This window comes from Lepisma saccharinum, chromosome 16, assembly GCF_977018435.1.
Source record: "Lepisma saccharinum chromosome 16, izLepSacc3.1, whole genome shotgun sequence".
NCBI classification, from domain to species: domain Eukaryota; kingdom Metazoa; phylum Arthropoda; class Insecta; order Zygentoma; family Lepismatidae; genus Lepisma; species Lepisma saccharinum.
Window position 1 is genome coordinate 57,747,676 of NC_139244.1, and position 12,873 is coordinate 57,760,548.

The 12,873-nt window shown below is 39.8% G+C and overlaps 1 protein-coding gene across 1 annotated transcript in view; it reads left to right on the forward strand.

The window, feature by feature from the left end:
• The window catches only part of Pbp45 (proximal sequence element A Pbp45), a 63,720-nt gene that overhangs the window by 16,920 nt on the left and 33,927 nt on the right, over nt 1–12,873 (forward strand). Inside the window, exons 3-4 of the mRNA XM_083137437.1 lie at nt 1,960–2,106; nt 2,681–2,837. Of these exons, the coding sequence (XP_082993563.1) occupies nt 1,960–2,106; nt 2,681–2,837 (304 nt within the window). The remainder of the gene's footprint in view (nt 1–1,959; nt 2,107–2,680; nt 2,838–12,873) is intronic.

Genomic DNA, 12,873 nt, shown 5'->3' on the forward strand with positions numbered 1-12,873 from the left:
GTTGTTGAATTGTAATTATGTGAATGCAGATGAGCTTACGTGAGGGTAGATGAACACAAGCAGAACACATGTGAAGGTGAAATATGTAGGTTACCTACAAATGATTAAACCACTTTTGATGATTATTGTTTATATACAGTCTCAGAAGTCTGATTATTTCCTTATTGTTTCACACCTGGCAGAGGCACAAGTGGTTCGGATCCTACTTTAAACTGTAGGTCCAGTCCCGATTAGCCTTAATGTGCATAATGGCATGGAATGAATCACAAAGATTTCAATGGAACAACATTAAGAACCATTTTCGAAACTGGAGAAAATTGAAGAATGCAAAGCACAAAACCCTGTAGTTAGGGACGTGAAGTTTTCGTTTTATTTTTCCCTAAATTTCAATGATATTTTTTATTGCAATTTGGTGTTATTTTTTGTGATTTAGGGCAAAATTTTGTATTATTCATTTAAAATCAGTGCTATTTTTACATGCATTTTTACTGTTTCTTCTATGCTTAAGATATTCGCATTGCTTTAGTTCTTGAAAATTGATACAAAATTTAATTATAAATGACAAGAAAAATAAATTTAAGGCTTACCTTTGTGATAAATGACCAAATTTCTTCTGCCTGGGTTCTCGGCCTGTGTATAGGACCAGTGGCAACCCACCATCGTGAGGAAATTGGGGAGCTACAAGTGAGTAGCGTAATCCAGTCTCGGAAATCTCCTTTAACGACTGGGGGTTCGAAGTGTTGACCCCACGTCACCCCATTACCAGTTGAAGATCTCCACACCTCTAGGTAGGAATGTGAGAAGGAGACTGTCTGTAAGAGATCTGCCTAGGCTCTTCAAGGGCTGTCGAGCCACGGGTTATTATATATAATTTCTGCATTGTGGTCCTTGCCATCTTGAGATGTAAGTTCTACATAAATATTTTTAACGTTGTTAACTAAACAAGGATCTAACCATAAATCTGAGAATGGGTTAATTCTTTTATCAATTACTCTGCTTTTTTCATGATTTTTGACAAGAACAATATCGTTGACATCTTTATTTTGTCATATCGCCTTCTGTAGTTCAGATGGCCAGTGAATTTGATTAAATGTGGTGTTCTTGATATTATGATGAAGGAACAATTTATTCAGCGTAAATCCTGTGACCTCAGATACTGAACTGTGTAGAAGTCCAGTAATTTCACTTACAAATGATTAAACCACTTTTGATGATTATTGTTTGTATACAGTCTCAGAAGTCTGATTATTTCCTTATTGTTTCACACCTGGCAGAGGCACAAGTGGTTCGGATCCTACTTTAAACTGTAGGTCCAGTCTCGATTAGCCTTAATGTTCATAAAGTAGACTTTAAACACCAACTCAACTTATTGTTTCATTCAGTTAGATTGGCAAAAGGTGAATATATCGATTGTATAAATTCTTCCATTCAACTGATCAAAATTGAGAACCATTGTCATACGAAATTACTTTAGAAAGTGGATCGTGATAAATGTACTGTATTTAAATAATAATAACCCATGGTGCAACAGCCCGCGATTGCCAGGTCCTACCTACCCTACTAACTGCTGGCTTCAATCCCACATGCCTCAGCAGAAGTGGGTGGTCTTCCAACCAGTTATGGGGGTGACATGAGGTCAGCACGACAAATCCCCAAGACGTTGTTGGTTTTCAATGACCAGATTTATTACTCATTCGTAGCTCCCCAATTTCCTCACAATGGTGGGTGGCCACCGGTCCCATACACAGGCTGAAATCTCAGGAGAAAAGGTGTTACGTTTCCCCCAGAAGAGTCGAACCTGCACATGTTCCATAGCTGGAACCCAGAGCATGATCACTTTGACCGCACAACCACACTGCAGGACATTGCGTCTAACCCAATTACTTTCAATTGGGTAATAAAACTTAACTCAAGAATGGTGTAGCGTATTTTCTAAATGTTATCTGTTATTATTTTCAGAGGCCGTTCAACTTTTGCAGAATTGTGGGAGCTGACCGAGGAGATTATTTTAGCAGCCAAAACTTTCATGTTTGAACCATATCCACATCTCACAAGAATTGGGGCTTTATATTTGACTTACAGTGTCTACATGAGGCAACCTACACAGTAAGAGAAATCACTGGTATTTGTAAATATTTTTTAAAAGTTCGTTGTGAGAGGGAGGGTGGATACTAAAGGGATATTTTTGTGTCAGAATCTATACTATTGATTAGGGATGGACCGATATGAAATTTTGGCAGATACTGATGAAGTACCAGAATAAAATTTACCGATAACCAATAATGTACTGATCCAATATGAATTCCAAATGGTCCTTGAAGAACCTGAATGGATCATTGACCTCCTTAATAAATGCATTTTTCGAGGTGGCTACAGTGGAAAAGAAGTTGCATACTTACATTTACTTTTTTAAAAAGTAGGCATGGAGATTATCCTTAAAAATAATAACAAAATGGCAGAATTTTGCACTAAATTATAAGATATTTATAGATGTATCAGGTCAGTAAACTAATCGTTAATTTTGCTGATAAACCAACCCACCAATATGCCTACATCGGTCGATACTGATAGAGTACAGATTAACGTTCCATCCAAAGTATTGATATAAAGCTCGATCATGATTTACTGACATTGGTTAAAAAGTTTTGCATGTGTCATTTGGTCCTTTTTTTCTTCACAGAAAATTGGTGAAGGTTCGAATAACCCATGAAGAGTTCAAAAGCATGGCCCAGTTTATGGATCGATACATAATACCTGCAAAAATCTTCGAAGCTTACTATATATTCAGTAAAATGGTCTATGAAGAAGCATTTGCATATGTTGTCAAGTCCAGAGAGGTTGGTATAATGTTCAAATGTCTAGTTCTTTTCGTGAATGGATGAAGGGCAAGTTAAGCCAGAGCCCTGAAACCATGAGCTTTCTCCTACCTTATCCTATTTGCTCCTTACAACAGGCATTTCTGTCATATTGCCTGCGCCACCAGGCCAACCTATGTTTACCCTGATTTGTCTGCTTCAAGGTGTGTGTGTGTGTGTGCTTATAAGGTGATTGGAGATTGATTGATTTATTTTACTTGGCATTTCTGCCACTTTTGGCTAATTGCTAAGATGCGGATAAATGGTAATAAGTTGGGGCAGATTTTTGCATGTTTGTATGTTTTTTCCTTGGGGAAAATTCATATGTTTTCAATGCATTCATTCAGTTCTCTTGATTGCAAACAATCTGGCAAGGTTTTATAGTTCATATAAATGCATATTTGAGGTGTTAGTGCATATATGAGCTAAATGTGCACATTTTTTGCACGTATTGGAATTAGTTTAATATAATAGTTTATTTCAAGTTTGCATCTTCAGTTTTGTTATCGCCTTGTTGGGTAAAGGGCATTCAGTGGCAGGTAACTACAGTTGTTGCAAAGTTAAAGAAAACCACTTTCACCAATCACTGGCATAAAAGAAGAATGACACATAGTTCCAGGCATCAATGACAGCAGGGTGGCATTATTTGTTTGATAGTTTTTGGTTTTTGATACGTTATATTCGTAATTCTTTGTGAGTGCTTGTGTAGGAGTCGTATTTGTGGGAATAAAGAGTGCATTTCCCTTCTGGTTGTAACTCTTCATCCCTTGTGGGGGGGGGGGGGGGGGATGGATGCTATGCTTAAGCTTCCAAAGAATTTACTGGAACCTCCCATCTCGACTTGGAAATTTTTAAAATTCTACAGTGTGTGATATTCTCCTTCCAGTGAAAAACAATGTAAACAAAAGAGTGTAACTTGTGAGTTTCGGAGTTGATTCCATAATGCTGCTGATGTTGGCTCATTTTTAGATAATGTGCATAAAATAACCCACCCCCCTTCAGTATAGAAGCTTAGGGAAGTTGCAATACTTTTGTCAAACACTCTACATTCTTATACTTTGCAACAGCTGCCATCTGAAACAATCATTAGAATTTCTCTCGGTCCATGTGCATCTTTTTATATCTACTTCATGCTTGCTGTGGACGGACGATAGTTAATATTTGTAATACTGAAAGACAATGGGGGTGAGGGACCAGTGCCCCCCTCTCTTCATTTCTTCCCACTTTTGTCCCCACACTGTGTGGTCACTTAATGCTAAGCCTTCACAACCAAGAGAAAGTTATCTGTCCTCGTCCCCCCTCCTTTTCTTTGTGGCGCCCAATCGCTGCTACTGCCGAAAGATTGAAGAGAAAATTGATTTAACAATAAATAAGAGAGACGGCGATGTGGTTACTACTAATGCCACAGTTATTTAATGTCTAGTCTACTCTGATCATATACATATTAAATTTAATATCTTAGGTATTTAGAATAATTTTTTGTGCTTCACATACACTATTATTGTCACACATCAACTTTTCACTTTCCATCCACGATTCCACCCTGAACAGCATAGATCGGTTCCACCTTACATGCCATAAGGACTAAGAACAGCATTTTCAAAGTTCGAGGTACTAGTTCATTATTCAAATTTCTGGCAATTTTTCTATTCATCCTCAATGGCGTCCAAAATCAAATTTGAAAAAAATAGTCGTCATTTTGGTCTGAATTATTTGACTAATACCATTTTTTGTCCATGTATTCCCTATATATATATTCTGTAGAAAAATTGGTCCTTTGGGATTGGGTCAATATTTCATTGCTTTTTAGCTTTGTAAACCCTGTTCAACAGTGTATTCAACAATAATTTTTTAACTGCGTAAGGCTAGTTGTGTGTGTGTATATGTATGTACAATTTTATTAATCAATAATCTAAATTAAGCCCCAGCAACCAGTTATAATCTCCTGCTTTGTAAACCCGAGAACACCTGTTCGAATCACGTCGCCAGGAAAGCTACAATTCCTATTTTTGTAAATAGTCTTTATCTGCAAAAATTAAAATGACAGAAATGCAATATTTTTCACTATCCATGTGTTAGTTAACTACCTGGAAATATGGGTCTACAATTGGGAATTGCTTCAAATCCTTGAATTGTGTGAGCAGTGACATGCCCTTAGAAAGTTGGAGGATATTGGTGCAGTCACAAAGCATATATAGATTGTAATACACAATTTTTAGGACACCTTTGTAAAATTTTTTGTGCATATTTTGGTCTTTTTTAGTGCATGTAAATCCTCCCTCTAGTGATAAGATGAAATAGATGAAGGGAGAATCACAAACACATATGGACAGCACTCAGCACAAGTCCCATTCTCTATCTCCATGAGCCTGCAACCTGGAAAATTAGTTTTTTAAAAGTCAATGCTCCAATTCCAATAATTTTACTCGTAAATCGCTTTCTAATATTTTCAACTTTAAACTTTAATTAGTATTTCCTCTTGAAATTTAATAATAATTAATAAACTATGGCACAATCATAGAGAGTGTTACTTCAATTATGTCTAGGCTTCTTGTTTAAAAATAAAATGGGTTTAAATTAGTTGTCAACGTCTGGATCTAATGGAATTTTTTAGCTTCCTCTGTCCAATATCATTAAATTAATTTGGTAAGTGACGATTTTTCATTGGCATATTCCATTTTGGACACCAAAAAATTCCAATTAATCAGAAAATGTTCTCTTCAATATATTTGCAGAGCAAACTAAATTGACCATTGTGCCCATCCTTCAATCTCCAAATTTGGAGGCTGGAAGCAACGTACCTCCCGGTTATATTGTTTGATCGCTCACCGCCACTGTCGCAAAGGCATTTCCTGTTATCACAATGGAAATCCGAACCAAGTGCTATCTTCCCAGGTGGTTGCCAGTTCGGCCTGCCAGTTACTTCACCCTTCGAGACTGGCCACATGGTTGTAATTCAAATTTGGATGCTGCACGGGTGAAAATTCCCTCACTTCGCTGGTGAACCCCTAGTAACGAGAGGCTATCTTTCCAGGTGGTTGCCAGCTTAGGCTGCAAGTCTCAAATTATTCGTAGCCTGGCATAACTGATGCAAGGCACCTGTACTGGACCGTGGCTAGATGGTTGAGAAACACTGCCATAGATGATTATGCTGGCTATCGGTCCATGGTGTACTATGTGGAAGTAAGGTTGGCATTTGGGTGTCTTGAGAAAGGTTCACCCCTTACGCCCTGGAAATTCAGTCACGTTCTTTCCAGACTCAACAGGTGTATAAAACTCATTGGAACAAATTAACTCTCCAGTAGTGGCAAGTGGTCTGACAAAACCTCCCCTCATTGACATCTACAGCTAATGTTGCTTAGTTACGAAGCTTGGAAAAATGCAAAATGCTCAAAGTAGTTGACTGTTCCCAAGAGAGAAAAAGCTGTTGACTTAGAAGTACTTTACTTTCTTTTATATTCTGATCCCTTTAATGTAACAACACCTGCTTCCACAACCAAATAGGTACTGTAGCAGGAGGGTACAGTGACTTAAAAACTTGACCCCAGTTAATGTTAATGTTAATGTTATCGTACGTTTCACCAATTGTTCATCTGATATTGTTGTGTATCTAGAATGATATGAAAGCTATATTCTGCTGTGGGTGTCTCTTCATCATTGTAATCTAATTCATCCTCATCGTTGCAATAAGCCAAAAGTGCCAGAATAACATAAAATTTCAAACAAGAGGAAATTAGGGATGGGTCAATACTTATAAAGTACTGATATAAAATTTACTGATAATCGATATTCTACCAATCTGATGTAATGGTCCCTAAAGAAACTGAATGGTTCATTGACATCATTAATAAATGTGTGTTTCAAGGTGACTGCAGTGCAAAATAAGTTGCATATTTAGACATGTACTTTTTAAGAAAATTAGGACATGGAGATTATCCATAAAAATGGTAGAATTTTGCACTAAATTGTAACATATTTATATACACTGGCTGACAAAAAAAGTGAAGCACCCAGAAGGAGTGGTCGAAGATTACCCCATTTCGGTATACCTGCATACCATTGATGTGTGAGTAAATGATTAGATGTACAAGGATCTGTAATGTGTAGAACGCCCACCAGAGGGCATTTGTGACGTCACCTCCTGTTGCTGATAAGGTGGTACCAGTCACCTGCTGTGAGTCAGACAGTGCAGCACGAAGTTCAGAGAGGAAAACGAAGCACCGGCGATGCCTCGCAGACGCGTTAGACAGCCGATCCGGCAATTGACAGCATTTGACAGAGGCCACATTGTGGGACTGCATGAGGCGGGTTGGTCGTATTGGGCAATTGCCAGGCATGTGGGCCATTCAGATGACACAGTGGCCCGATGTTGGAATCAATGGGTACATGAGGGCACCCATGCACGTCGTGCAGGTTCAGGTCGACCAAGAAACACCACCCCGAGGGAGGACCATCGTATGGCGCTCCAAGCAGTGCAGGATCCCACAACTTCGGCACCAGTCATCCGAGAACATGTACTGGACACTCTACAACATCCTGTGATTCCCGTCAGTGTCTCGACGACTCGCATCCGCCGGATTCGGGTCCTACCGCCACATGCGCCGGTTGCCATTGACACCACAACACCGACACCTGCGGTTGGTGTGGTGCCGTGCTCGGGAGGCATGGACAGAGGACGAATGGCGTCGCATCATGTTCAGTGATGAGTCCCGCTTCTCCATGACCTCCGATGACCATCGTGTGCGGGTGTGGCGGCGTCGAGGACAGAGGGCACATCCTGCCTACATTGTGGAGAGACACACGGGTGTGACTCCTGGCATCATGGTGTGGGGAGCCATTGGATATGCGTTCAGGTCACCTCTAATAGTGCTTCGGCAGACTTTGACGGCACAGCGATACGTCACAGACATTCTGCGTCCACACGTCCTACCCCTTATGGCACAGCACCCTGGGACAGTGTTCCAACAAGATAATGCACGCCCACACACAGCCCATGTGTCTATGGACTGCCTAGAGCATGTTGAGGTCCTCCCGTGGCCAGCACGATCCCCAGACCTCTCCATCATAGAACATGTGTGGGATGACATTGGACGGGGACTCCGTCCTAGTGCCAACCTGCGGGATCTGGAGGGACAGCTGCAACACCTGTGGACGAACGTGCCTCAGGAGAGGATCCAAAGGCTGTTTGACACTATTCCGAACCGCATAAGGGCATGCATTGTGGCCAGAGGGGGTGCGACACCCTACTGACCTGGCGCCACCATTCCACCTGCAACTGCCAACGGGCTTGACTCTTGCATCCTATATTGTAATCAGTTCAATAAAGGTACATGGACTTTCAGCATATGTAGTTTCATTCACGTCCAACCACTCCTTCTGGGTGCTTAACTTTTTTTGTCCTGGTGGTCCTTGACCTGTTCCATGACGTGCCTCCAGTCTTCTCTATTTTGTGTTCTTCTTCCTCATTCTCTTATTTCCATCTTCTTCAAGTCCCTCCATCTTGACTTTGGTCTTCCTAATCTCCTCTTTGAGTACATTTTTTCTTTTATCTTTTTTGGCAATCTTTCCTCTTCCATTCTTTCGATATGCCCCATCCATCTGATTCTTGGTGATTTTATGAATCTAACTATATCTTGTTCATCCAGTATTCCATCTATTTCTTCATTATTTCTGATTCTTCATTCATCATTTGTCCTTACGGGTCTGTAGATTTTCCTAATTATTATTCTTTCAAGAACTCTCAGGTGGTTTTCATCAGAAGGTTTTCATCCTTCGAGAGTGTCCACACTTCAGAGCTGTATGTAATTACTGGTCTTACTAACGTTTTATACACAGTGAAATTGCAATTATGCATTTCACGATAGTACATTTTTCTCGTTAGTATGTTTTTTTTCTGGCGGTCCCTGCCAATTCCCATAAGGTTGCGTACTATTATATTTCAGTTATACGATTTTCAGATATACAATTTTTCCAGTTATTCGTTTCCAAACTGTCCTCAGCACGGCGCGAGAATCGGGTAAGCTGCTCCAGGTTGCAGTGGAGACCTTAACCTTCAAATCAAGGCCTTGCTCAGTTGACTGCAAGCAGTGGTTGAGGTGCAATTGCTCGTGTTGTGTACACGGAAAAAACGTCGCGTCGAGATTTAAAGTTGGTGGATTTGGTGAAAATTGAGCGCACTTTGGAACAGCGCTACGCTTTAAATTTTGTGTTAAATTGAAAAATAAAACTTTACGGAGACTTTAACCATGCTACGGGAGGTGGTCGAGGATGAACAACACTCAGGGAGGCCGTCCACGTCAAAAACGGAGGGAAATGTGGCCCATGTGAAAGCTCTGTTAGACAAAGACAGGCGTTTAAGTCTCCAGATGATTGCAGAGGAGGTGGGACTGGCGAAAATTCAAGTTTTTGAAATTGTTACCCAAAACTTGAACATGCGCAAAATCTGTGCAAAAATGGTTCCGAAGATTTTGACGGCCGATCAAATGCAGTATCGTGTGCGAATTGCCCGCGAAATTGTGGAACGTGTCGACTGTGACGAAACGTTTCTCGACCGAGTGATAACCGGGGATGAAACCTGGCTATTCGAGTATGACCCCGAAAGCAAGAGACAAAGTTCAGAATGGCACACCCCCGCATCCCCTCAAAAGAAGGCCCGGATGTGAAAATCAAAGGTGAAGACAATGCTCCTTGTCTTTTTCGACGTGGAGGGGGTCGTGCACAAAGAGTTTGTACCTGCTGGGACCACCGTGAATGAAGCTTACTACAAAACAGTGCTTCAGCGTCTTCGACAGAGGGTCCAGCGCGTCCGGTCTGACGTGGGTGCTTCACCACGACAACGTGCCGGCTCACACAGTGCTGTTGGTAGGTGAGTTTTTGGCCAATGTACGCGTGGCAATGCTGCCTCATCTCCCTTACAGCCCAGACTTGACACCGGTCGACTTCTTTTTTTTTCCCAAGGTCAAAAGGGTGCTCAAGGGGAAGTGTTTTGCGTCAATTGAAGAGGTTCAAGCTGCCACGACCGCAGCATTAAAGAGTGTGTCAGTCAAGGACTTCCAGGACTGCTGTGAACAGTAAATAAATAAGTTTGGATACTTCCATAACGTACCCTGTATGTAGTATTCCTTTTCTTTCTTTGTGTACTTAATTTTACCATTTTAATTATATTTCAATAATACGTTTTTCTCAGTTATACGTTTTTACCCTTCTGTCCCCCATAAAATGTATAACAGATTTCACTGTACTTTCATTTTAGTTCTGTCGATTAACTTGCTCTTGAATAACTTTAGATTGGCATAGTATACTTTGTTGCCTGCTTGTATTCTGTCCAAAATTGTTTTGCTTATTTGATTGTTGTTATCTATTACCATTCCCAGGTATTTAAAACTGAACCGTTTGTATTTTTGTATCCTCTATTTGTATGCTGTGTATTTGTCTAAATCTGCTTTTAGGAGATACCATCATACATTTTGTCTTTTCGGTGTTTACCTGTAGTCCTACTTTCTCGGTTGCTGTTTGTAGTTCTTGAAATACTTGTTTCATTGAATTTTCTGTCCTTGCAGTGATCGTTAGATCGTCTGCATAGGCGCAGATTTGACTAGACTTGGTAAATATAGTCTGTCTTTGTTAATTGTACTAATGGCTTAATGAAGTGCAATATTGAAAAGGGTAGTTGACAGCCCATCTCCCTGTTTTACTCCATTGTTGATGTCAAAAGGAATACTTATATCATTTCCAATTTTCACTTTTGCTATTGTATGCTCAGTGATCATTTTTATTAGTCTCACTACTTTATCTGGGTAGTTTAATTGTTTCATGATCTGCAGTAATTCTTTTCTTCTTACACTGTCGAAGGCCTGTTTGAAATCTACAAAAAGCATGTAGAGGGTTACATCATCTTCATAGTGCTTTTCTATTATCTGTCTTGTTATGAACAGTTGATCTGTTGTACAGGGTGTCCCACGAACGGCGCAACTGGGAATTAAGAGTGGCGTTACTTTGTAACCGAAACCTGTACATACATAAGTCATACACCAAATGTTAGCCCTGTCCAAGTAGATATTTTTAAACATAGAAACAACAAACGGGGTGCAGTGTTGTTCATGCAGTGTTGCCAAATGTAAGTGAAAGTGTAAATTTATTTTTCCACAAAGCATGGAAAATTGCATGTCAAACATTCGTATGGAAATTTGGACGTTAATTTCCACTTTGGGTAGGTGGACTATTTCACCATCTATAGTTCAGAGAAGAAAACCGATCGTTTTCGCGTATAGCCAATCCTGAAATGCCTCGTAAAGGCGTACCGGTCCAAATGGGTGTTTTAAAAAAAAAATGAGGTACAGTGGCAACACTGTTGATGTTTGAAGGCAACAAAAGGTGTGTTTAGTGATGGTCTATGACATGGAAATACTGGAAACAGGAATAAAAGAAAATGAAAATTATGGTGAAAAAAGTGTTACTTACCTACTCCTGGCAACCATGCAATGCGATAAGAGTGCCCACCGAACGAGAACACAAGAATCAGTTTACATTAATAACCCAAGAACACTTGATGATCTAAAAATAAACATTTGCACAGCCATTAACAATATAAACCAATCAACCTTGCATAAAGTGGCTTCCAACTTGATAAAACGTGTTGATGAATGCCTCTGGGAAAATGGTTGTCATTTTCAACATCTTTTGTAAAGCTACACTGCCTGTTATGCCATATCATCATCATTCATCCCCATCTTGGCAAATTAGCCATAAGTGGCACAAGAGGGGAAGTAAAATGAAGCAAATCAATCAAATCATATGTATTAGTTTACTTTTATTGTCTATAATAATAAATCATAACACTTTCAAACATCAAATAAATGTAATGAAGAAACCCCGGTTTCAAAACGTAATTTATCTCAATGTGTCACATTCTTCTAGCAAGGTTTTTTTTTTAGTAAAATATGAGAAAATTAATCCTTTGGTACGGAACCGTCTTACTCTTGGGGGATAAGATGTGAATTTTGTATTTGATTTTTTAATTTAGCATTGCTTTTCTTCCACTTTTGGCTAATCCCGACGAGAATGAGTGATCGTCCTATGAAATTGATGAAGGGACACTCACAAATAACACCCATGATGGGATTCAAGCCAGGGAACTTTGGTGATGAGTGTGAAAGTTGGCCATTTTTTTTTTTTTTACATACATACATACATACGAGGGTCACTATTTATATTTTGAGCCTAACAATGAAAAAACAGGAATTTGGCATTGAAAACTGCTTTATTGTTTTTCGAAGTATTCTCCTTTATGGTCAATATACTTTGGCATTCGTTCGAACCATTTGTCAAAGCAGTTTTTCCAATCTTCTTGAGACACCTCCACAATATGGTTTTTGAACGCATCAACAGCATCTTCCGGCGACGAAAATCATTGTCCACGCAATTTATTCGTGACAGCTGGCATTGTCTTGATGAAGAATGATCTGACGACGTTTGTTTGTTTGTTTTCCGTATTTGACCGAAGACCTCTGGCAAACAAATTGTTGTGTACCATTCAGAGTTGACCGTTCTACGTTCCTCTAAAGGCACAGTTGCCACATGACCAGTTTTCCAGAAAAAACAGGCGACCATTTGTTTCGATGTGCTTCGAGCGCGAACAACTTTTGTTGGATTGGGTTCATCTTGAAACACCCATACAGTCGACTGCTGTTTACGTTCCGGCTCATATGCATATATCCATGATTCGTCACCTGTTAGAATCTTATATACGTCTTTTGAAGCACCACGATTGTATTTATTGAGCATTTGTTTGCACCAATTGACGTGAGTGTCTTTTTGAGTTTTTGTCAAATTGTGTGGGATCCAACGAGAACATACCTTTCTCACAGCTAAATGATCATGTAATATTTTATATATGCTGGTGGAACTAATGCCTATGGTTGCCTCAATCTCACAGTATGTCACATGCCGATCTTGCAGTATTAGGTTTTGCACAGCATCAATGTTTTCTTGAACAACAACTGATTTTGGACGACCTTCT